The sequence below is a fragment of the Abrus precatorius genome, unplaced genomic scaffold (assembly GCF_003935025.1).
Source record: "Abrus precatorius isolate BTA unplaced genomic scaffold, Abrus_2018 Scaffold6, whole genome shotgun sequence".
NCBI classification, from domain to species: Eukaryota; Viridiplantae; Streptophyta; class Magnoliopsida; order Fabales; family Fabaceae; genus Abrus; species Abrus precatorius.
The window spans coordinates 8,163,382-8,188,625 of record NW_020874406.1 but is presented as its reverse complement, the minus strand read 5'-3'; the positions used below and the strand labels follow the sequence as shown (position 1 = coordinate 8,188,625).

General features: G+C 32.5%; 3 protein-coding genes across 7 annotated transcripts; 1 reads left to right on the top strand and 2 right to left on the bottom strand.

Moving 5' to 3' along the window:
- The first annotated feature begins 279 nt into the window (after window positions 1–279).
- On the top strand, window positions 280–4,484 carry LOC113868475 (monosaccharide-sensing protein 2-like). The gene is made up of 6 exons (XM_027504087.1): window positions 280–323; window positions 488–589; window positions 868–1,434; window positions 1,524–2,401; window positions 3,192–3,379; window positions 3,686–4,484. Exons 2-6 carry the CDS (start codon window positions 511–513, stop codon window positions 4,131–4,133), a joined length of 2,160 nt encoding a protein of 719 aa, XP_027359888.1. The 5' UTR covers window positions 280–323; window positions 488–510; the 3' UTR covers window positions 4,134–4,484.
- A 6,327-nt stretch (window positions 4,485–10,811) lies between these two features.
- On the bottom strand, window positions 10,812–11,860 carry LOC113869606 (RING-H2 finger protein ATL8-like). Its single transcript, XM_027506025.1, has one exon. It carries the CDS (start codon window positions 11,718–11,720, stop codon window positions 11,067–11,069), a length of 654 nt encoding a protein of 217 aa, XP_027361826.1. The 5' UTR covers window positions 11,721–11,860; the 3' UTR covers window positions 10,812–11,066.
- A 6,432-nt stretch (window positions 11,861–18,292) lies between these two features.
- LOC113868435 (MLO-like protein 10) lies at window positions 18,293–25,030 on the bottom strand. 5 transcript variants are annotated; one of them, XM_027504011.1, is made up of 16 exons: window positions 24,935–24,965; window positions 24,498–24,816; window positions 23,717–23,774; window positions 23,382–23,608; window positions 22,653–22,769; window positions 22,039–22,099; window positions 21,800–21,891; window positions 21,547–21,621; window positions 21,373–21,461; window positions 21,215–21,264; window positions 20,818–20,858; window positions 20,568–20,741; window positions 20,195–20,230; window positions 20,027–20,094; window positions 19,762–19,822; window positions 18,293–18,942 (listed from the first exon to the last, which is right to left on the bottom strand). In XM_027504011.1, exons 2-16 carry the CDS (start codon window positions 24,678–24,680, stop codon window positions 18,511–18,513), a joined length of 1,764 nt encoding a protein of 587 aa, XP_027359812.1. In that variant the 5' UTR covers window positions 24,681–24,816; window positions 24,935–24,965; the 3' UTR covers window positions 18,293–18,510. The 5 variants fall into 5 exon arrangements, with proteins under 5 accessions (XP_027359812.1, XP_027359811.1, XP_027359813.1 ...); XM_027504014.1 differs by having other exon boundaries at window positions 18,328–18,942; window positions 23,382–23,561; window positions 24,935–24,977; XM_027504010.1 differs by having other exon boundaries at window positions 24,498–25,030.
- Between the last annotated feature and the right edge of the window lie 214 nt (window positions 25,031–25,244).

Sequence of the window (25,244 nt, the reverse complement as noted above, 5' to 3'; positions counted from 1 at the left end):
AATGCTAATCACAATCGTGGGAAATGCAATCGTGGCGACATCTCAGTCACAGCAATCACAGATACAATTCATTTTCACGTGGTTGTCACGAAATGGAAGCAAAATCCTCCATAGAAAAAATGGATTGGATCATTCTTTTGACTTTTTAATTAATTAATGTTTAATGTTATCATGTGATGATAAATAATAATTATTAAAATGTAAATTTCCCTCGTACAGCTAAGTCTGAGTCAGATATTTCTTGGATTTAGAAAAAAGGGGAAAAACAAATTTCCCGACATATTGATGCAAACCGTACCCATCTGAAACCAACAGTCCAACATGTACAGTGCCGTTCTTTTAACTCTTCCATCACTTATAATATTGCCAACACTGATTACCCACTTGGTCTAGATTTTCATATTCCACATGAAGATCTAAAATCAGTTCCAAAGTTTTCAACTTGGGTGCAAGTGATCGAGTTTGGATTTTGGCTTTTTTTTTCTAGGAGATTAAAGGGGTGTTGAGAAAATGATGGAGGTTGTGATTGTTGCAATTGCTGCTACCCTTGGGAATTTGCTCATGGGATGGGATAGTTCAACAATTGCAGGTTTGTTTTCTATTTTATTTTTATTATTTTATCTCTTCCTCCTTTTTCGTCTACTTATGTTGTGTCTAGTGCTTTTTGAGTTATGTATGATCATAACTCTCTGTAATTGATCATTTATTCTCTCAAGTACTGTTTTATTTCTAGTGTTTTATGGTTTGAGAACATGAAGCTAAAATGTTTACCCCAATTACAAAAAAAAGATAATGGTTGATAATGTTGCAATAAGTGTGTTAAATTTCATACTAAGATTAAACAAACACGTTGTTACCCTTCTGCAGCGGGTATGACCTACATCAAGCAGGAATTCAACTTGGACACTAATCCTACACTTGAAGGGCTAATCGTGTCTATGTCATTTATAACTGGTACTGTTGTGACAATTTTCTCTGGGACAGTTTCTGATTTGGTTGGAAGACGTCCTATGTTGATAACATCTTCGATTATGTATTTCCTTAGTGGTTTGGTAATGTTGTGGGCTCCTAATGTCACTGTTGTTCTGGTGTCGAGGATATTGGATGGGGTTGCATGTTGTCTTGCTTATTCTCTTACTCCTCTTTACATATCTGAGGTGGCACCAGCTGATATCAGGGGCCAATTGAACACTTTCACACAGTTTGCATCTTCTGGTGGAATGTTTTTAGCTTACATCTTGGTGTTCTCAATGTCGTTGACCTATTCGCCAAGTTGGAGAGTCATGCTTGGAGTTATTTCTATTCCTTCTGTGGCTTATTTTTTGCTGGCTGTGTTTTACTTGCCTGAATCTCCTAGGTGGCTTGTTAGCAAAGGTAGATTGCTTGAGGCTGAAAAGGTTCTGAAAAGGCTTCGTGGTGTTGACGATGTTTCAGGTGATGCTGAATTTGCAGTTATTGTTGGTTGTTTTATATTTTGTTGAATTATACTTGTCTACTGATTAGGAGTGAACTTTGATGTGTAGGGGAATTGGCTTTGCTGGCAGAGGGTCTAAGCCCTGGGGGTGAAGCCACTTCTATAGAAGAGTATGTAGTAGCTCCGGCTAGTGAGCTTCTTGTTAACCAGGAAGCAGGGAAAGATTATATAAAGTTGTATGGTCCCAATGAGGGAGTTACAATGGTTGCTCAACCGGTGAATGGACAAGGTAGCATGATATCCCGTAGTATGTTGTCTCAGCAAGGAAGCTTTGGAACGCTCGCTGGTGCTGGTCTTAAGGATCCTATTGTCAATCTCTTTGGAAGTTTGCATGAGAATACTCTCCCTGATGGTGGAGGTTCACGCAGTATGCTAATTCATCATGCCAACAGTATCTTCAGTACAGGAGATCCAGAGTCCAGCCCCTTTGGTACCAGTGACAACTTGCACGCTCCACTAATGTCGTTTCAAGGTGGTGCCGGTGAGAAGGATAGGGCTCATGGATCCAAGGACATGTTAGGTATGAGGAGCACTAGCAGCCTGAGAAGTAATAGTAGTTTGGTCCATGGGAATGCTGTTGAAACACCTAAAAACACAAACATTGGTGGAGGTTGGCAATTGGTTTATAAATCAGCTGATGGTGCTGGGAAAAGAGAAGGACTCCAAAGGGTTTATTTGCACGCAGACCCTGCTACAATGTCTCAATCTCAACATGTTTCATTTGTTTCAACTTCTGGCTATGACATACCTATAGATGGCGGTGAAGCTTATCAGGCTGCTGCTCTTGTTAGCCAGTCAGTTCTAGGTACTCAAGATATGTTGCATATGCCAGAAGTTGCTGCAAAAGGTCCAAAGTGGAAAGCTCTGCTGGAACCAGGAGTCAAGCGTGCATTGATTGTTGGAATAGGACTTCAAATTCTTCAGCAGGTACAATTAGTTGGCATTGTATTCGTATTGCATCATTTCTGTTGACTGAACTGTATCCTGTTATGGTTGATATCCCATGCATTCTTAAAATTTGATGGTTATCAGGGTTTTGAATTATGTTATGAAGATCAATACCTTATGAGGAAGTTGTTTTTTTTTATATATTTATCAGTCTCAATGTCATAGAGGATTATTAGTTGTGAAGATAAATAGTGATGAGCTTAGTATGTGTTGATACGATCATTTACAATTACTAATCCTCTTCAAATGTTATCTTTATTTTACCCACTTTAACTCAAGATTGGAAGCGGTATCCTATCCTATCCTTTAATATACAAATTTACTATCTACTTTGCTGTTGCTCTACACAACAATGCCCCAAGAATCGTAGGGCTTGTTTGCTTTGAGAAAACATTTCTTTTTATATGTTCTCTTTTTACTAATAATTACAACCATTTGCTGGGCAAATCTTTAAAAACATGAAACTAAATGAAATCACTGTAACATTTTTGTTTGTTGTTGAAAAGCAGGAAATAAAAGCAAAAAATGTCTTCCCAAACTAAACAAGCCTTTTTGTTCTTTTGCCCTGTGCTCTCCTTTCTTTTTCCTCATCTCATCTTTCTGACATTTTTGACAAAATTCTTGGCTATATGCTATGTACATAATGTTTCTAGGCGTTCTTTTCCTCACAATTTAAAATTCACTGAAGCATAGGATATTTGTGATGAACACTTGTATATACACTCTAGCTGCATCCCCTCTGATTCTGAAAATCTAATATATATTGCAGGCTGCCGGCATAAATGGATTTCTATACTACGCTCCCCAGATTCTTGAGCAGGCAGGAGTAGGGGCTCTTTTGTCAAATTTGGGCATTAGTTCAACATCTTGTTCTTTTCTTGTAAATGTCATTACAACATTCTGTATGCTTCCTTGTATAGCTATTGCCATAAGACTAATGGATATCGCTGGCAGGAGGTATGTTTAAACTATGACTTGGCCTGAATTTTATTTATGCAGTCTTAGCCACCCATTTTACAGCATTATAATTACTACAAGGCTGTTCAATTTCTACAGTCACAATTATTTCTTACTCTTTTTTTTTTATTTTGTTGTATTATTGTTGTTGCCATTTGATAGGATACACTTTTGTAATGTAGATGGTGTCCTAGTAGTGCAAGCTTCGCTTAACTCTCTAAGTTTCTTGTATATATGCCTATGCATAGTTACCTAACTCAAATAACAAAATTGGTGACAATGACATCGTATGTTTTCTCATGGCAGGTCAATCATGCTGTACACAGTACCAGTTTTGATAGTTTGTCTCCTGGTACTAGTAATCCGGCAGTTTTTCCACATCAATTCTGTCATCAATGCAGCAATCACTGCAGTTAGTGTTGTGGTCTATGAAAGTGTCTTCTGCATGGGCTTCGGTGTGATTCCCAATATCGTATGTGCAGAAATCTTTCCAACAAGTGTTCGTGGAATCTGCATTTCCCTGACTTCCCTCACATATTGGGTTTGCACCTTGATTGTCACTTTAATATTCCCCTACTTGCTCCAGCTTCTGGGCCTCACCGGTGTCTTTGCATTATTCGTTGTTGGCTGCATCATTTCATGGATATTTGTCTACATGAAAGTTCCTGAAACAAAAGGCATGCCTTTAGAAGTTATAATTGAATTTTTTGCTATTGGTGGTACTGATCCTGCCACAATGGGAATAAAAGGCTGAAGTCTCCGTGAATAGTGATATGATCATCATCATGAGGAGAAGCAGCGTCGATCATCCATAAATTTTTAAGTTTTGTTGGTTTTGATTCCTCATAAAATGAGTTGAGAAGATTTGGTGGAAGACTGAAAATGTTTGGCGAGTTTCGTTTTTGTGCTTTAGGAGAAATTATTAGAATCTAGTAATTTATTTATACATAATTTGATTCATGTTTAGAGTATTATATTCTTTTATCTTTCATTCTGAGCACCTACCAGTTGTCACCATAATGGTTGTGTTTTCTATAATGATGTCTCTCTTTTGTGTTTTCTACTTTGATCCACATTCATTTACAATCTTTACAGGTGATAAGTTACACAACCTGAATGCATTTGATGAGTAAAATTTTTGTATAATGCAAGTAAATGTTTTTAATATTTATAAGGTTTGATTTCACTAGTGTTGTCAGATCCCACAATCAAAATTCCTCTGCATTTTAAAAATGACATTTTATAATTTTTCTTTTATTATTTTAAAATTAATTATATCCAACTCTAAGAACTCTACTCTAACGCTGATACATTAACCTAATTGCCTCATACAAGAACTGGATTGCGGTATTTTTATTATGAGAATGGTTTGAATGCATAAGTTTAGGTAACACTAACTTCTGAAAAAACTCCATTTTCATCCAAAAATTTCACTAATAATCCATTTTATACATGGCAATTGGTACAGTGGGTATTGTTTATCCATTTCCAATGCCCTGCGCCGAAAAATCGATGTCGAAGGTTCAAGTTCTTTCTTTTTTTGGGTTAGAAGGCTTTCGGGTTCTTATAGTACAAACAGTGGAATCCTATATAAAACCCAAACACAATCACAATCCTAAACCCTATTGCAATAAAGGCATTGATACTTGGTCAAGATATATAAATGAAGAAAATGGCATTTTGCAATAAAGATTTTGTAAGATTATAAAAAGTATTATTACACAATTCCAATTATTTTTGGGTTAGAGATGCTCTAATTTGAATTAAATTTAAAACTAAACTGATAACACTAGATTAGAAAACTTTTTCTTCTTTAAACCAATCTAATTCTATTTGCTAACACTTCTGCAATTGTTTGGTCTGTAATTCTAATTAATTATTTATTTTGATGGCAAGAAGCCATTAAAAAGACAAAATTTAGATTCAATATGTTAACTTTTTAAATAATATTATTTAATTAAAATTAAAGTTTTACTTTAATAATTACTGCATAACATTTAATACTAACCTTTATTGTGTTAATTACCTACATAAAATTTTCATTTTAATTAAAAATAATATTAAAATTTTTAAAAGATTACATCTAAGTTTCATTCGTAAGAAATAGTAACACAATGTTTTCGTTTAAAATTTTTTATAGACTGATTCAGGAAATCCTAAAAACTTTTATTGGTGAATGATTCACTCTCTTTTGTTTTTTTTTTTTTACCAAACCCATTAATTCTAACCAAGCTGACACCACTAGTAAATAAATTAAACTTTTTAAATAAAAATATTAATATATATTTTTTACATAATTTTTAAAATATTTTAATGTAATTTTTAATAACATTTATTTATTTATTTATTATATTGCGGGATATATTTTTAAAAAAAAATTACATGCAATACTATATATAATGAAACTACCTTTCTTCATTAAAAAATATCTTGACCTTTTAGTCTTTTAGAATACTCATAAGGAACGACGTGGCTCAACAGGATTGGTAGCCAGGTAGCGAACATGGCCATTATAGCAGATCCCTGCTGGCTGCACCCCGACGGAGAGGACGACCACCATGATCGAGACAAAAATAAAGCATTAGGGTTTTCAGAAACATTCTAATCGAAAATCAATCGTTTGATAAAGACCAAAATCGAAGCTTGCAACTGATAATGAATGATAATCAATCACCAAAATCCCGATTCCTCTGGGGGATCGACCCGCCATCTTCATAATCGGAACGTACGATCCTATCTATTAAGTTACTCATGAATTTGTGTCAATCCCAGATTTTCAAATGGGTTTTCTCCAAATGTGAAAAAGTTAGTTGGGTTTTACTGAACGCTCAGGTTTTTAGTTTAGTATTTTGCAAATTTTCCCTTTTGGTTATTGTTCCATTAAGCCTGGTTGCTCTTGTTTAAGCTTTAAAATTTGGTTTAAAATCACATTTTCATCATAAAGGGATATTTTTCTTGTGATAGTTTCGATAAAAGTTTCTTTTCATGTATGGATTTTAACCAAGCTGTCCAAGTATAATGCACTTGGTACCCGTGTTCATTCACTTTCATGCCATGTTACTTCTATTATTATTTCTGATTTGGTGTTTCATATGCTAAATTTTATTTGATGTTGAAGATGCTTATGGTCCAACATCTGAACTAAATGTCTATGGATATGCTTACCAGTTATCATGAATCATTTTCTCCAAGTGATTGATTCCCCTCCTTAGTGCGCCTTTGATGGAATGAACAGTTGGAATATTTGCACCACTAAGTATTATACTGTTGATGTTTCTTTATGGATGGCTGGCTAATCTTCAGGATGAATTTTCTGTTGGAAACCTGCCATTATTTCAACAGTTAGATGCTTCGGTAATGGTTTTTGAAATGAGTGATGCCGGCATTCTTCACTTAACTCTTCTTTAATTTGTTATATTGTTAATTATTTAACATCAGGAATGTTGTGAGCAGAATATTGGCAGTGACATTTCATATAATGTACCTTTATTTTTTCTCATCATGTGCAGCTATCTTCCCTAACTGCAGTTCAAGGTTGGGTATTATGCACTCATATTTAAAACTTTTGAGATATTATGTGTTAGAAATAAAGTGGACCTAATTCCAGGTCATCCAATTCATGCTGAACACTGAAGATGATTGCTGGAGCTTGAAGATTCCGCGATTGATCCTTATTCGGAGTTCGCTGAATATGGAATATCTGAATCTGAAGAAACTAGTTTATTGGGGGATGAAGAACCATCAAGGAACCTCCTGCTTGGAATGATGCACTGAGCACAGTATCGGGTTTATTAATTCACGGGCTTCTTATGCCAGTTTTGACAAATGTAGACCTTCCATAGCTGTTTTAAATATAATATGACTTGTTTCACATTGCTCTGATATTTTGCTTTGACAATGTTCTGTTTTATGTATTAATGAGTCATAATTGTGATCAACAAGTGTCTTGGTTTTCTTCCACGAGAGTGACTTATTTGAAGAATGATAAATCATAAGTTGGAAGTATACATTTGCTTTTAATAATTTTCATTCTTGTACCTGAAAAACTTATATTTTAATTTTTACATGAGTATTTTATTAGAGTTTACTTCTTCCTTAATATTATAATATCGTTAGAAAACAATAATTTTTATTAATGGTGTTATAACAATAAAGATTAAAACACAATGGAATATATATATATATATATATATATATTAAAATGTACATTTTTTTATTATATATAAAAACTAATTTATAAATGAGTTTTAATCGTAAGAACTAAATATATATTTTCTTAAATATATATCACTTTAGGAATATGCATGCAAGCATAAGATTGATGCCTAACTTTCAAAGAAGGGAAATGGCTGTAAAGCTGGCTAGAGGTTCAATTATAATGTAAGGAAGGGTAATTGAAGAATGCCATTCTTAATACTCTTATACAAGCACCACTTGGTCCTGCTCAAGCATCAGGTGTTCATTTATCCTTCCATTTTGTCCTACTCTTGAATGCTCCAGAAAATCTGAACATGATTCAAGGACTAGTTTATCTTGTCCTATACATAGCTGTATAGTAGCTCATATTTTGTGGAGCAAAAAGGACATATTATATAAAAGATGCCTTGAGCATGTTCATAGCACTTAACAAGTTGGTATTGCTGTGAACAACACCTAGATAGGCTGTGACATAAGCACGTGATGCAATTGAAAAGACACACAAACCAAAATGACAATTTACTATAAGACAAAATTGCAAATTTCCACACTCAACCACTGATTAGTCCTTATTGATAAGTAAGCTGGTTTACGTGCTTCCACTTTTAGTCTCCCTTAATTAAATGAAGTAAGTTATTCTTTAACATCAAGCCACAGTTAAAGCGTGGAAGTAGAAGCAAAATTACCAATTATGCTTCACGCATATAAGTGTATTCTTAATGTGCTAGTGTCGCCTTTATTAAGATTGCGGAAGGCGTGTAGAATGCCTCTGCCATGATTCCATCGTCAATTTAGGTATTAGTCACTTTGAATGCTTAAAAGGGATAAGATAGTTTGAAATTTGACCCCCACTTGTTTAGTAAGTTCGCAGGAGAAATTGTAGGTAGCATGAAATGCAAGCTAACAAGTTGCCTGCGGATATGTCATGTTCCAAGAAGTCACGTTCATGTACTAACTAAAACTAAAGTTTTGTGAAAAGTAGGAAAACGAAAAAGTAGGCAAAGCAGCAAGTTAACCAGTCCTCATCACAATTTGATTAAAGAGTGGCTTTGGGAGAGGAGGAGGGGTGTAATTAATAGTAAAGTTAGCGAAACGAGTCTCTTCAACTTGATCGGTCTAAATTTATCTCAGAATATATAAATTTATAAAATTTTCAATTGAATTCGATGAAAGTTAAACTACTCAAAATTTTGAAGGGCGATTAGCTCTAATTAAAAGTGACAACTGGGTGCATAATATATAATATCTAGCACACTTGGTGCTCTCAAATCAAGTATCCAAAGGATTAAGGGGAGATAGCGGCTATTGCTTTTCTTAGTTTCAACTTCGAACTTTTTGTGGAGAAAGTTGTTCATTCACTCTTGACAATAGGAGAGAACAGAGGATAACCTCGGAAGCTAAATGGTGTGTGGGGCCTAACGAGTCACACATGTCCCACCAAAATAAAAGAAAAGTAAGAGATGCCATCAATAATCAGCTTTCTATAGGCATCATTGGTGTGTCCGGACTCTTATATAGTCTCCCATTAGAGAGATTTTGAGTAGATGGGAATTGGGATAGATGCGAAAGAGGACCATATTGCCAAAGGGCATCTCCACCTTTTTTTTCTTTTAACCCCTTAAAAAAAATGGATACATGTGCTACCTTTATGTCCCTCTTTTGTCTTTTCTTCCCTTTAATTTCATTTTGATTTAGGCCCATCAAAGCATTTTTCTTTTTGGTAATAAAAATGAAGCAGTGCAGAGGATCCACGGATAGTGGAAATCAAGCTTGATGTACAAGTGAAAGAAGGTTGCGTGCTAGTCTTATAGAGCCAAGATGGTCAGCACTTGGGATGAATAATAAACGTTACAATTTGATTCCCTTTGACTAAGGAAAATGATTAACTCGATTCCCATTGAATGACCGATTGGCATAAATGCCATCGGTACTTACTTAGTAGGGAACGCTTAGTACCCAACAAAAAGAGTAAGAAAATAAAGACAAATTTGAAGTGTTTTTCAAATAAAAATTAAAATTTTGTTTTGATAACTCATACCATAAAAATGCAATATTATACTTAAATTTAAAAGAAGAAAGACAACATGGGGTATTGATGTGGAACAAAACAAAGAGAAAGAGGTGGAGCAGGGACAGACACACAGGAAGTTGGAAAACCACTGCGCTTTGGCTGCTTGTTTGGATAAGTGCAGTGCAGTGAGATGCTGGTTAACGTTGGTTGGTTGAAGTGCAGCCTTTCCTTTTCATAAATTGTTTGTCAAGTTGGTGACTATGCATTTTATTTACTCCTAAGACGTGATTGCTTTAAATGCCTTTGACATGACTTCTCAACTCCAAAATATTCATGTTAATGATACATACATTTAAATACCAATTATGTTAATCACACGTAATTAATTATATGCATTTTTTATATTTTAAAAAATGTTAATCTTGGATTCTGTGTATTTATTTTAATTTTATAATCAAATTTTGGTAATGTAATCTTAAAATTATGCAAGAAGCATTTTTTTCTTATAAATATTTTATTCTAGAAGTTTATTGTTTTCTTTTTCTTAACTAACTCAAAGTTAAAGAATTGCAATTGTGCTTATCAGGAATGCAATTTTCAAATAAATAATTCTCAACGTTATTTCTAAATTAACAGCACAATTTTTTAATCTTTTAAAGAAATATAGAAGTGGAAATAAGAGGGAAATGATTAAAAAATACTCACAAATTATCTGACGTGATACACGTTGCAGTTCTTGTACCTCTTAACTTACCCTCGTCAAAACGACAAAATCAATGCTTTGCGTTACCGTGGGTGTGCGATTGTGCACAGATGATGTATTCGCAACTCGAATATTCTGGATATCTTCAAATTGAACATTGCAATGGTTTTAACAATTTCATTATAGTTTTATATCAAATTAGTAAATTTCTAAATTTAACTCTTGGAAAAAGTTCATTTACATGATAATAATTTAAATTGTATTTTTAAATTATTTCTAAAAGATAACACTAAATATTGATAATTAAGTTTTCTCTGATAAACTTCTCTATGATTGATAAAAGAAATATACACGATAAGCAAACTTGTCTTTTTCCCTGTATTTTTTATAAACTCTTCGTTCCTTTGAAATAATTAAAAAGGCAATACTCCAATCATTCAACGATACAAGGAAAGCATGGGCTTCTCACTTTTCATTCTTACACAATCATTTCTCACTTATAACCAATGGAGTAAAATAAATAAATAGACAAATTCTTTTACACTTTTTAACTTTTATATTGAGATTAATTACACCTTTTACGCAAAAATCCACAAATGTATACATTATTATATTACATACACTAATCTAATCTCTGCAAGATAAGCAACGATTTATAAAGTTTAAAAAAAATGCCCAAATTCCGATCTCTTTGATTAACTTAAAGTGATTACAAAGTACAAAAGTTTTTTTTTAAAAAAAACTACTAATAAATACAAAAGCTACAACTTTTATGTTCATGGCAAGAAACCACCAATGTTAACTTGGTGGCTATGATGATGTTCCATGTTACTGCTCCCACTAACACCGCCGCTATTATTATTGTTATTATTAGCTGCATTGTCGTCTTCTCTGGACTTCAATTCGGGTTCACTCACCGCCGTTCTGGTGACTCCGCCGCCGGTGGCCGGAAACCGCCCACACTTCTGGCACCGAGCCACCGCCAGAACCTGCCGACATGAAGGGCACGACGAGTGGGACCCGAGCCACGTGTCTATGCACGCGACGTGGAACCCGTGGCCGCACTGCGGCAGCACCCGAATCTCGTCGCCGGCGGCGAAATCCGCCAGGCAAATCGCGCATTCCGACGTCGCGACCCACTTGCTCGGGTTGCTATCGACGTAAGCGAACTTGGGAAGCGACTGCAGCACCTTCTTCTTCAGCCCCTTGTTCGCCAAAGCTTGCCGAGGAGAGCTTCCGTTGCCGGAGCCCCGCCGGAGCCAAGCGCACCTCGCGACGGCGACGAGTCCCACCACGCATATGAGGGCGCAGAGCAGGGCCGCGAGAATCACCACGAAATCTGACTCAAGGGCCACAGCCTCCGGCGGCGGCGCCGCCGCGACGGCGGTGGCGTTGTCAGCGGATTTGAGAATTCTGAGCGTGCGTGTCATCTTGTTGAGAGAGAAGAGAAAATAAGAAAATGGGTTTGTGAGTAAGCGAGTGAAAAGGGAGAGAAAAGAAAGTGGAGAGGGTTTTGGTTTTGCGTTTTGGGTTTTGAGGTGGAATTGGAAGCTTAAATAATTGGGGTAGGTATTAACAGGTTGATAGAAGGTTTGGGCTTTGATAGTGGAAAATATTGAGCTTAGTGCGCTTGAGGATAAGGGATTAAGGGTTGGGAGAAGACTCGAGTCAAGATCATGACTAGAAAGAAGAGAGAGAAAGAGAGAGAGGTCTTTGTTTGGTAGGTACAATAAAGTGGGCCCTTGAGAGGCCAAGTGGGTAGGAGGGAGGTAAGGGACAAATTTGGACATAACCGAAGCCTCGGCCAAAGCCCTGTTCCACTTCCAAGTTTCTTGAGAGTTTTATTTCTACCCTTATCACTTTGTTAAGAGCATTTTGAGAAAATATCTCTATTTTGATTTTGTTGATTTGGTAAGTTCAAAATCTTAGTCGGTTTTCCTTTTCTCAGTTATCGAATAAATGTAAATTGGTTTGATTTTATGTTGCAGATAATTACAAGTCCTTATCAAAGAAACCATAACTACTACTAGTAGTAAAAAATTTTGTGGGCTCTAGAGAATACTCTGAGCTAAAAGACGTGAGAATTAAAAATACCAAGAACTGAATCTTAAACCCATCATCCTTCTAATGAAAGCGAATCTGTACTTGGGCATTTAAAATTCCAAATGGAAATGAATAGCAATTATCGACAAGGGAAAAAATATTTATTTGAAGGCAACTGTGCCACTAAATTTGGAGTTTCGTGTTCGCTGCTGTATCTTGCCAGCCTGATTGTGTTATCAACTTGTAAGCGTTCAAATCTCACAACCATACCTTTATTGATAGTTAAATATAAAAAGTTTGATAATTTAAAATAGCCAAGAGTAGCAAGTGGCCCTCACCCTTCTCGTGTTTCTTGAAAAGAAGACATAAGCAATTTAGTACTATATATTTTCCATCATCCTTAGTTTTGGCCCCTTGATATTACACATTTACGCTGCGTGTACATAATAATATCGTATGTCTATAATATTTACGTCTACCTTAAAGCTTAATTATAGATATCTTCTAACATTTTTATTGAGAACAGATTAATATGTCGACTCTGAAAATAAAATGCAATCTTTAACAATTGATCGCACGAGATAAAGCTTTCTTTTCGTGATTTGTTTTTAAAATGTGAAATTTACGTCGCCGTCATTAGAAAACCATAGATTCTTGATACAGATGGAAAGTATTTCCCTTTATGAAAAGTTGATGTAAATCATCTCATCTCAAACTACAGGGTTTTTGTTTTAGCAAGTAGAACAAGGAGGTGTCTAATCCAAAGATTAATAATCATCCAACCCATCTTCAAAGCTAAATTCGGTTTCACATACAAGGGATTCTTTTTCCATTTCCTGGGAGAAACAAAGGGAAAAAAATAAAAACTTAAATGATGATCGGAATTGATTGCACATAAAAATGTCCCCATAATGGGTTCAATAAGTTTAACAAATTATTAAACATGTGGTACTATCAAAATGTCCCATAAATTTACTAAATTTATTGTGTAGTGACAAGAAAGAAAGTGAGCAAGAGGGGAAGATTTAATGCACCCAAAGTAAAGAGTGCTTCTTTTGAAGGCTTTAGGCTTTTCCTACTTTGATATGAGTGAGTCACCAGGGCTTGTTAAACATGTGCCATTGTCTGGCCTAGGGTAAGGTCTGAACTCCTTTTTCAGTTCATAATATTTGTTAATGTTCCAATCTTCAAATCAATGATTGACACAGATTAAAACTAAAGGCAACGTGATCCCTTCTTTCTCTATTCGGCAGTGGATGCGTGACGCTGCTGAAAAAGCATCCCTTGTTAATTCAGCATGTGTCCTTGTTGGTACCAAAATTATATAACAATAAGGAAAAACAACAAACAAATTATTTATTTATTAATATCTTAGTAGAGTAGTGTAGTGTCTCTAGAGTCCTTGGTTCGCTTGCATTATGGAACATGTTGGCAACTAATTCGTAGAAAAAGGGTAGGCACTTTTTGTCGAACATGCATGCATAATTTAATAATGTTTTTATTGTTTTACAAAATAAGTATTAAGGGCCTGATTGGATAATGGTTGAAACTTCGTTAACTCTTACGTAATTTTCGTTGAAGGGTCTACATAAACATTCTCTAAATAAAAAGGTACGTGTATTTATTATTTAAAAAATATAAAAAAGTATCTAATGATTTTTCATTGAATAATTGAGAATGTTTATAAATATAAAAAGATTGAAAATTATTGATCGAACAATAAAGTATCGTGATCAAGCAGACAAAAAAGGTCAACATGGCTTATCGTCTAAGGAGGGCAGAAGGAGATTTAAGGAGAAACAACGTCCCATTCCGAAGCAGAGGGGCTATTCCAATTCACCAGTTTATGAATCTCTCTTGGGTGGTGCTGTCCTTTTAGGATGTAAGAAGACATGTCACTCGTGAAAGTGTGTTGGGTATATCTATATCCCAAACATGAAGTAAAATAAAAGTTTTAAGTCAATTATTTTCCAATTATCACATAAAAAGGTTAAGAGTTTTTTTTTTTTTTTTTTTTTTTTTTGGTTTAATGCATGCATTGATTAGTAAAAACTGGCTTTAAGTTATTTATGATAAAAAAATATATGAAAGACTGATTTTAAAGATATTTCCTACGAGTAGTTCTACCACAACTTTTTTATTTGCTTGTGAGGGAATATTTTAGGCAGAATTCTCTCTCAATTCTAAAGAATTAATTAAAAGAATAATATCATTTTAATGTTTTTAATGGATTTAGTTACCCTTTTGATGAGTTTTGATTGTGTATAAGTTTTTTTTTTTCTCAAAATTTGTAAGTCAATTATGTTCTTTTGTCAATTTTTTTTTATCTAAAATTATTAAATTATTGTTTTCTATCTATAAAATTTAAGGAATTTTATAAAATGTTAGATTAACACTTGAAGAGGGAAAGGTTTGAGATATTTTTTAAAATTCTAAGTAAAATTTTATATTTTAGTAGATAAATTTTGATTAAAAGAATGTTTATTTTTTAAATTACAGTTATCTTTTACTAGAAATAATTATATTCAAGTAAAATTATTATAAACGGTATAGTTTTTTTTTTCTAAATATTTAATATAGTTAATTTTAGTGAGACTTAATATCATATTAGAATAATCTTACACGATAAAACGTGTTTCGTAATTGATTAGAAAAAGGTTTATAATAATTTAATTAATTTAAATTATAAATACAAATAAAATAACAATTTGATAGTTTTTAAATAGTAAAATGAGATAAATTTATTTAATTTTAAAAATACAAGTATTATTGACAAAAATAAAAGTCCAATATTACATATAATTCAAAATTAAAACGACAAAAGGAAAGATCAAATCTTTTTAACAATACTTTTTTTTTTTTGCTAATTTTTTAACATTACTTTTAAAGTGTGGTATCATCCACTTCAGGGTTGGTAGCTTGAAAGAAATCCCCCAAAATCCTAACAAAGACCAACTAGGCATAAAGTATAAACCATATATGCAAAGAATAGCCTTTCAAGTGTTGGCACAGAAACTACCAATAGCATCGTTGATTCTAAAAATATCGAGATTTAATAATTCAAAGAATCATCTCACCAAGCTACATGGTCCTGCCTGTAATTCAACTCTGTTGTGTTTTTTTGACTAAAAATTGCCACTTGGAAGCTTTTGTGAGGCACATTCAACAGTGTGGACATGGATGTATCTTTATAATGATTTATTCAAAGGAAATGAAGAAGTAGGTAATGACATGGGTAAGCAAGTCAAGTTCATATCATGATATTACAGGAACAGTGTTCTTCATAAGCTTTACCAAGTGTTGACCACCCCAAATGTCTTCTTTGGTGGCTTTAGCCCCCAACTTACTTAACGTGTTGTTCCATTTAACTTGAGACTTTTGATTACCATTTAAGGTAAACCCAAAGTGGAATTTTAAAATCTTTGCATATAAATATCTAATGTGATTAATTGTCCTCTAAATTATGTTTAAAATTCAACGCACGCTGAGATGATCTTTTCATTATGGTTCCCTTTCCTTTTCTACCCTTTCCATTTCCCTGATTTATATGTAGCAAAATGCAGAAGATATCTAATCTGTGCGATCATTACGATTCATCATACCAAATTATTGTCCACTTCCCATCGATTTCAATGTTATTCGGCAAAATGTCAACACAATAAGACGTTCTTGTCATGTCTTTGATAACTCAAGACGATTCCACCAATGTGAATTTTCATGGATAAGAATCTAATGCTAATTTTTATGGCAAAAGTGAATGAAAGACATAGAATCAACATAAATTACAAGACATTATAGACAGGTTGGTGTGTTTGTATTGAGCAAAATTAGTGCACGGTACTGACATTAAAAATGTATTATTTATTAACAATTTAAAATTGTCAAATATTAAGATTATTATTATATATGTTTTTGTCAAATGTTTAACATATTGATTTTATTACGTAATATAAACTCATAATATTTATTTATTAAAAAATATATAGTAATTAAATTAATTTAACATTAAATTATTAATAAATAATATTTTTTGCACTGCATTATTTATCAACCAAAAGGTCCAAAACTGCACATAAAGTATAGGGATTTTTTATTAATAAATTTAATTTTGATTAAAATGCTAACATAGAAAAAAGATATAGTTTAATTCATAAATCGTATTAATGTAAAGTCGGTTTACACATGAATCTAATTGTATCTCATCACCTCGTATCTTTGAAAGTAATTAAATAATCATTATATTCTTCCCTTGCTAAACGCCAAGGTTCTTCCCCTCTTTCCAATGAATTCCCTATCTCAAGCTTTCTCACTCCCATCAACCATATCACATAATCCATGGTATTTAGTTTTTCTTAATACAAATATCTAAGCATGTAAATAGAAAAATAATAACTACATGGACTTTTTTTTATGTAAAACACACCCACACACTTATTACGAATACCTGTGGAATTTTTCTAGGCACTAAGAAGTAGCACCCAAAGCTCTTTATATGAACTTTTTGGTATTCTTTTTCATAAAGCCAATAATTTGTGTCTGAACTTTTTTCCCATTAAGCTCTTGCACGATATAATAAATAACACGTGGCCAAAATATATAGTCAACAGAAAGGTGAAAGACATTATAAAAATTTTGATAATGAATTAAAGAAATTAAGTGTGTGCACACTGATAATGGCAATTTCAAGGACAAATAAATTGTGCTTTGCATTCAATGGACTCTGGAGAAAGAAAACAACCCCAACAACAAATTCATCAAGATTAACTCAAAATAGTATTGATATATAGAATATTTATATTCACCTTATCCTAAAAATAAATAAATGATTACCTAATGGAAATATCATAAATATACAACAAACATTAAGAGCCTACCCACCAAAGCATTTTCATTACTTTGCCTAGAAGAGAGCATCAACAAAATTCAATACACAAACAAAAACCACTAGTGGTATTTTCAAGAGTGAGCCTGTGCTGCCAATATTCCACTCAATTAGGGAGACACCATGGGTAGACTGAGTCGAGTGAGAGGAGAGAAAGGAAAACTGAAAATTATTTTTAAATTTAATTGGTTAAAAAATATAATTATGATGGGATAAAAGATATAAAATAATGAGACGTAATTAGATGTATTTGTAAAAATTTGATATTGATAGTGAATAGCAATTAAACTCAAGGCTTAATTTGCATTGTAACTTAATTATTATATTATTTAATTAACATTTTGTATAACTGTAAATACAATCAAATTCATTAAGTGAATTATCAACATAATATTGGATGATAAGTTATATTGACAGTGTATCAAATTAAGTTATTTATATTTTTATTCATTATACATAATATATCTCCATGTAAAAAATTGAGGTTTTTTTTTTTTAATGTAGTAGGGCTATTTCTTAATCTAATAGTTAAGAATTAATCCCTTTAAGGATGTAAAAACTAAAAAAGTAAGCTTCATTTCTCCCAAAAAAGTTTTTTCATACACAACTTAGAATTTGATCTCTGACGAATATGTTTAAAGTATTATTATATAGCTGTATTAAGCTTTATCAACATAAAAAAAAATATGGGTATTCTCAATTTTTTTTCATTTTATGACACTTGTAATTTGAGTTTATTTCAAATAAAATCAATTTTCTTTCCTTTTATTTATTATAATTCATTTATAAAATTACTTTCCTTTTATTTTTCAATCAATTTTTTTTTAAAAAAAACAATCCCAAACATAATTAACAAACATAAAACAACTGCCCATCAATTAACAAATTTTTAAAATTTTTCAAAACTAAAACTTTGAAACTTCTGCAATTTTTAACATTCTAATTTAATTACCAGTGACATAATATTTTATATCCATTAAATCAATCTTTTCTTAAGTATTCTTTAGTTTATATTTTATATACTTAAAATTTATTTCATCCATTTGCTCCTCGTGAGCCTTCAGCACAAGCATGGATCAAAAGTATCAATCTTAAAAGCATGGAATTGATGAGAGGTAATCAAAGTTTCCATAACCACAAGGGAATTATGAACAAGAATGTACAGAAGTGATCATCTCAAAGTTTACAAATACCGTAATCTAGAAAGTGTGTGTAAATTCTAAAGAAGACAAAAGACATCCGTATACCCACCAAAAAAACAAAAAACAAATTGAAAATGGAGTTAACCTTTGATTCTATATCATGGTTCTTTCCACAGGGTGAGGTTTGACAAATGTGAATTCACCTTCACTATTGGTTTCACCCTCACTAAGGTTATGGTGTGTGTCTTCTTGTGCTTGTTGCTCATCAAGACCATGATCCACTCTTACAAGCAGGTTGGTTGTTGGTGATATGGAAGACAACTCAACATCAGATTCATAATGATGATGATGATCGTCATCATCATATGTTGAAGAGCGGGTTGAGTGGCCGGTAGTTTTAAAACGGTGTAGTGTGGGACCAGCGAAATGCACTGAGGAACCATTGATGCTTCCATCAACGCTTCTTGCTGTGGATTTTCCTCCTAACTTCACTGCTCCCTTCTTCTTCTTCACTGTCATGTGCCATTTCTTTAAAGCCTTCGCTGTTTGATCATCAAATACTGCTTTTTTCATCGTTGAACCCATCTGCAGGTGATTACCATAGTGTTTTATTATAGAGCCATCAAAACCAGTTCAAGTTTGTTTATATATATATATTTGAAAAATTTAATTGAAATACACTTGTAATGAAAAAGTGTTTTATATTGTCTTATAATCATGAATTACTATATTATTAATAATTGTTAATTCTTTTAATGATTATATTAAAAGTCGTGTCTACGATGTTTTATAATTAATTGGTAATGTAAAAATATTTATCCTAATAGTCAATTAAAATTAAACTTATTTAAATGAATAAAATTTAAAACTTGAATTTTTGTTTGTTAAAAATTCTGAATTTTGAACTGAGCTAATCAACTTGTTCACAGCTTAATTATTTTTTATTTTATTGAAATATTCTTTAAACAAATTTTTATTAATTTAATATTTAACATACACTTTTATATATGTTAGAAAGTGAAGTAAACTATGATAAAATATAATTTTGTTTTTCATAAAAGTTACTTAACATTAGAGAAGAAAACTTTGGTAACAAAAATGGTAGTTTTACTTTAACAAATTATGGTTACCCATTTAAAATATTACTAAAAATTCAGCTGAATAGTTTGATTAAAATAGCTTACAGAACATAAGGAGGGCTTATGCTAATTGCCTTGGTAGCATGGTAATTATATTGGAGCTCTGTCATTTCATAAGTTTCCCTGTTTATTAAATTTTGTTGTCTAAACCCGTTTTTTTTTTTTAAATAAACAATACTGTTGTATTGTTGGGCTTGGTTAAGTTAATGCCAGCCCAATATTTAATAAAAGTAGTTGAAGAAAACAAAAAAGCATGTAGGCATACCTGAGTTACAAGAGCATATAATGGAAGGGTGATGTAGCTGCAGAGGCATAGCATCACAGTCCTGCGAAGCCCATGAAAATTAATCAGATTAATTTATGGTATTATCAAAAGCTTCAATCATGGTTCTATAAATCCTCCCCCTTTTACAATTTTACTATTATTTTCAAAGGCAAAGATAGCCTCTGTTAAATACATATTCATATAAAGGTACAAGTCAATTACGTAATGCATTTTTAGGACGATAGAATTTCAGATCAAAGCTTACCCTAAAGCTACTTTCAATATTCCAAGTTTGTAGTCAGCACGGAAACAGTTTTTCAGCCCAAAAGAATACTGCAGATAAAAAAATTGGACCCTTTATTATTTAGGAAAACAAAGTGAAAAAAACATTATTCAATATTCAAGATTATGATATAAAATGAAGGGTCACTACCCATGTCCACAAGATATATGTTATTTGGAACGCATTCTGCAAGTAGAAGAAAATCAGTTAGTTGCTAACTTTCAATTAGTAAATAAATAAAATAAACATTTTAATCCTCACAAGCACAAAGGCTAATATAGGCAGCTTCATATCATTATTTTTAATAGAAGACCCATCAAATTATCTCAAATTGAATACAAAAATATTTAAACTTCGATAAAAGAATAAGATTTGCTTGAACATGCAGACAAGTTCTCAAGATATGCATGCATCAAGGTAAAGTTTCATTATTCAACTTCAAATCTCACGAGTTATATGCATTGCCTGTTCCATATCAAAACATTTGTTCTAAATTTTGCTATAAGGAAACCCCATTGAATACCTGGAATAAAGCAAAATGGATTAGATGAAGAACTAACTGGGGCCGACCAAACCAAAAGTATTTGTCTGAGCCTTGAACAAGAGGCATTCCTTGTACAACTGCTTGTCTTTCTGTGATTTCAAGAGCCATCTTTGCCATTATGGCCTGAAGTTTTGTTCCAACAATCAAAATTATCTGCAACCAATTCAATGATTAATAATTGTAGATCTTAACCAATTTGAGTGTTTCATACAAAGAACAGAATGCTTACAACAACAGGAACAAAGGCTGCCCAAAATGCAGTACGCCATCCTGAAAATTATATAGTAATATAATATTAATTAACCAATTGTCATCCTTAATTGAATTTTCAACTGCTAATTTAATAAAATCCATGAGTCTCCTAATACTCCTTCCGATCATTTTTATAAAAAACAAATAATTCATTTATCAAGACCAATAAAAAGTAATTAGCAAATAAGCGATGCATAGAATAAATGAATGAATACATTCACTTGTATAGGTAAGGAATGAATGTCTCGTTAATACAAATCTTAAAAAGAATTTAGCAATTACTGCATCTAAAAGTATATCTTTATTTCAACTAAAAGAATAGCGGTAGTTGTTTCTAGTTAAAAAGAGTGGATGGAGTATATATAGTTACTCACCATTAACATTTATGAGCAGGAAAACTACAACTGATGCCCAGAGGACAGGACTGTCAACAACATAATGGAGCAGTGTGAGAACACATTTCAAATATTTGGAAATGCCATACATAAGACATAATATAATGTTGCAAATACATTTTGTAGACTGTTGTTACCTGACTCCCACTACTACCTTGAAGTCATCTTCTAAGGATCTTTTGATATACTTTTGGAAATTAAATTTACTTCCAGGAGCCAAGTGGACCTATACAAAAATTCACCGTCAATATAGAAGGAAGGTAAATCCAATATTAAAAAAGAACATGTTCTATAAGGAGTGTATGACTCACAGTGATAAAGCCATTGCGCAAAGTTTGATAATCAGTCTTGCGGACAGACCTATAAAACTGTCTGAAAAAACAGCCCTGAAATTGGAAAATAAAAGATATGTTACAACATCCCGTTAAAATCAGCATGAGAAATATAAATTATGGAATAACACAAAGTTGATCATTCTTTGATAAGTAACATTTTCCATATTTCATTATTTTGTTAGCAAAATAAGAGAGGGGGATAAAACCAAATTAGTAAGATGGGGCTCACAATGTAGAAGAAGACAGAAATCCTTGTCCAAAAACTACTAGCATGGGCTCTCACGAATGATGTTTCATGAGTAAGCCTGAATCTTGAAGCATCTGCACATATAAGCACTAAGTGAAAACCCAATACAAGGCATGAGGTTTCCTGCAGTAATATTTCAAAGATAAAACTTACTAATAAAATGAAGAACTAGTACTTTTACACTAGAAGAAGAAAAACATATACATTGTTGGAACTCATACCATTGGCAAACTCATACCCGTGAGTTAAAGTCTCTTCCTCCCATGCCTTCCATCCACGAATCTGCAGAAAGAAAATTCTTCAACCATCATATTAACTTTTGATTATCAAGAATGGTTTCCAACAAGTTTATCCACACATTATTTGACAGATAGCAAATAATCTAGTTAGTAGTTACCTTCACTGTTCTTAGCCAAGTGTTTAGTAAGTGGCCATTCTCCAAACTAAAATTTTCACATTTTTTATTAAATGTCCAGGGAAATTTAATAGTTTCTTTACTTACCATTTAAATCATTTTTTCCTTTGATATGGTGATTTCTAATTGTGCATAGACCAGTTGAAGTTTTCCTCTAGCTTCTCCATGATAAATTTAATCTATCTTAATTTGGTCATGGGTTAAGTTTATTAAGTAAGTATTTAATTGTTCAATACAGTGGTTTCAGCCTATTTTCAATTTCATTCACCTCGTTTTAATTCCGTGTTATGATAACACCAACACCAACGAAAAATCCATGAGGTTAGTAACTCAACTCAATATACTTAATATGAACAGATATAAGGAAAAAAAAAAAGCAATTTGAACTAGTCTACAAAACATAGAAGAATCATAGCAGACCTTCAGTCTACCAAGTAGCATTGTGACGGCACTGTAAAGCACATGAAACACTGCTAAGAAGAATATGAGGATGTGTAATTGGTGCAATCCATTCACAGATAGAAGTGGTTCATGTCCCTGTAACCACCAACAATTATAGGCAGAAGCTATTGATAATATCAAATAAAATTGTAAATAAACTCAGGCAGCGAAAATACTTTTTCAAAAATTGTGCTCACATGAATAAATTAGATAAATCAAATACCATATAATAACTATAAGAAGAGGTGGTATTCATAAAGGATGTGCATTAAAAAGCTGTTAATAAATACTGAAAATCATGGTTAAAAAATATTATTACCCTACAGCACACTTACATTATAAACTTAAAAACTGAGGGACAAGGCAAGAGTTTATATAAAATAAATAAATAAAATAAACTAGCTGACAGCCAATTGTTTTTTATTTGCCAATCTACACTTTGAATGAGTAAAATATTAAACTTAAATGTATTTTAATTCTTATAAATTTAACTTTACATTATGATGACTTTATCAGTAACAATGTCAAAGATCGTTAAGTTAGAGTGCTAAATATAATTATGTCAATCTACAGCAACTACTTCTACATGTGAGTTTTGCTCTCAGAAAAACCTAAAAGTTTTAACAAATGAACATAGAATAAATGACAGCAAACAACTCAAGATTAATTTATAAATAAATGAAAAAGAAATAGAAAACACAATCATACATCCTTGCTGCATTTGAACGAGGTTGTATCAGCAGCTAAATATCTACGTTCATAAGACAGAAGTTTCCTATGATGCCCCTCTTCACTATTTGAAGCTTTGTCAGCACCCTTATATTTATATGGACATGGCAACATTTTGTTTGCAACCTTTGCAGGAATACATATTTTGACAATGTAACTCTGCCCGAAAGTCAAAAGCAGTGAAATGAAACCTAAAATCATCAACTCTACAAAAAAAAAAAAAAAGGGAATAAAATAGACAAAACAAAATTATGATGAAATGATTATATGCTGAGAGAGTGGAAGCAAATCAACTCAATAAAATAAATTCTTACCAGCCTTGACTTTCTCTAGAGCCTCCAGCAAAGCCCTCTTTTGCTTTTGTCCTAGCCACTGAAAATTTTCAACGGATGAGGAACAGAGTACACAAAAGAATCCCGATAAACACTCATCATGCCACGACAAATTAAAGTAAACCAATCCATCAACTTGATTTATTTCTTTTTTGTGGTGCTAAACAACTTGATATATTTCTAGCACTTAAATATTGTATCTGAATTCCAATAATGAACAAAAAGTACTCTAATAACTCAATTAAGCTTTATATCAAAGAAAGGGTTTTGTCTAAATTACTTCAACTGGCAAATAATCTCATCTTAGACAAATTAATAGAATTACAACATTTGTAATAAAAATTATATATTTTTTTAATAAATAAAATCTTATTAATTCTCTTAGAAGAATTATTTATTCTGTCAGGCAACTCAGACATACCCTGTTATATTAAGTCAAACGAAAACTTTTCAGGGAGTAAAAAGGAAACAGCAAACACATGATAACGCACATAATATCATAGCTTCAGCTCTGCTGGTCCAGTGACCAAGACTCAACAAGCAAGGGAAAAAAAGAACAATTACTTTCATATTTCATTTCCAAATTAAATTAATTGGTACATAAATTGAGAGAAGCGTAGTAACGTTTCAATGCAATGAATAAAAAAGAGGGAGAAACAGTGGAATTCAGTGGGAAACGCACAAATAAAGAGTTATTACTAACTGCTAACAATAACGATAATAAATACAAAAATAAAGGTTTAAATTTTCATTAATTGCATACCGTGCCCACTTTGTGAAGACTCTTCTCAAGTGTAAAGGATATCAAAATGAAAACAGTGCAAACAACAGCAACGGCCCACGTTGGTGTCTGGTCAAGGTCTCTAGAACTGCCACTACTTTCACTTGCTGCCATGGTCAAACCTCCAAAGCAGACCCATGAAGACAACGCAACCAAACTATTCATGGATATATAGAAAAACACCAAAGACCACTACTTTGAGCCACCCCACAAGTCACAAGAGAATAAGAGAAACTGGGTTCTCAAAAACAGGTTCAAGCAAGCTTTCAACTTATGTGTGTATGCATGTGTTCCTCAGCTTCTGAAGAAAATAAAAGAAACATGAGCTTATATATAAACACTATTGTTTCTTAAAACCATAGAAGGAACTTCAAAAGCGCGTAACAGAGTCTATAGAGATCGGTGAGAAAGGTTCAGACATGTGCCGTTGGAGTAGTCTCAGACTTGTATAATTTACGGTACAAGCGGTTTCCTATATTAGGAGAATTTAACAATTACAATATCTTGAGCATAATAGTTTAAAAAGAAAAAAAAATGGTATATTATACTATTGTCAAATAATAAATTAGTGAAAACTATTAATTTTTGTAATGATTAGTTTAAAAATTATATTAACAATATATTTTAAGCAGTTGATGATATAAAATTTTTATATTAATAATATATCCAAATTAAGTATATATTATCAATAATAAAAAAAGATTTATTAAGTATTTAAACGATACTTTT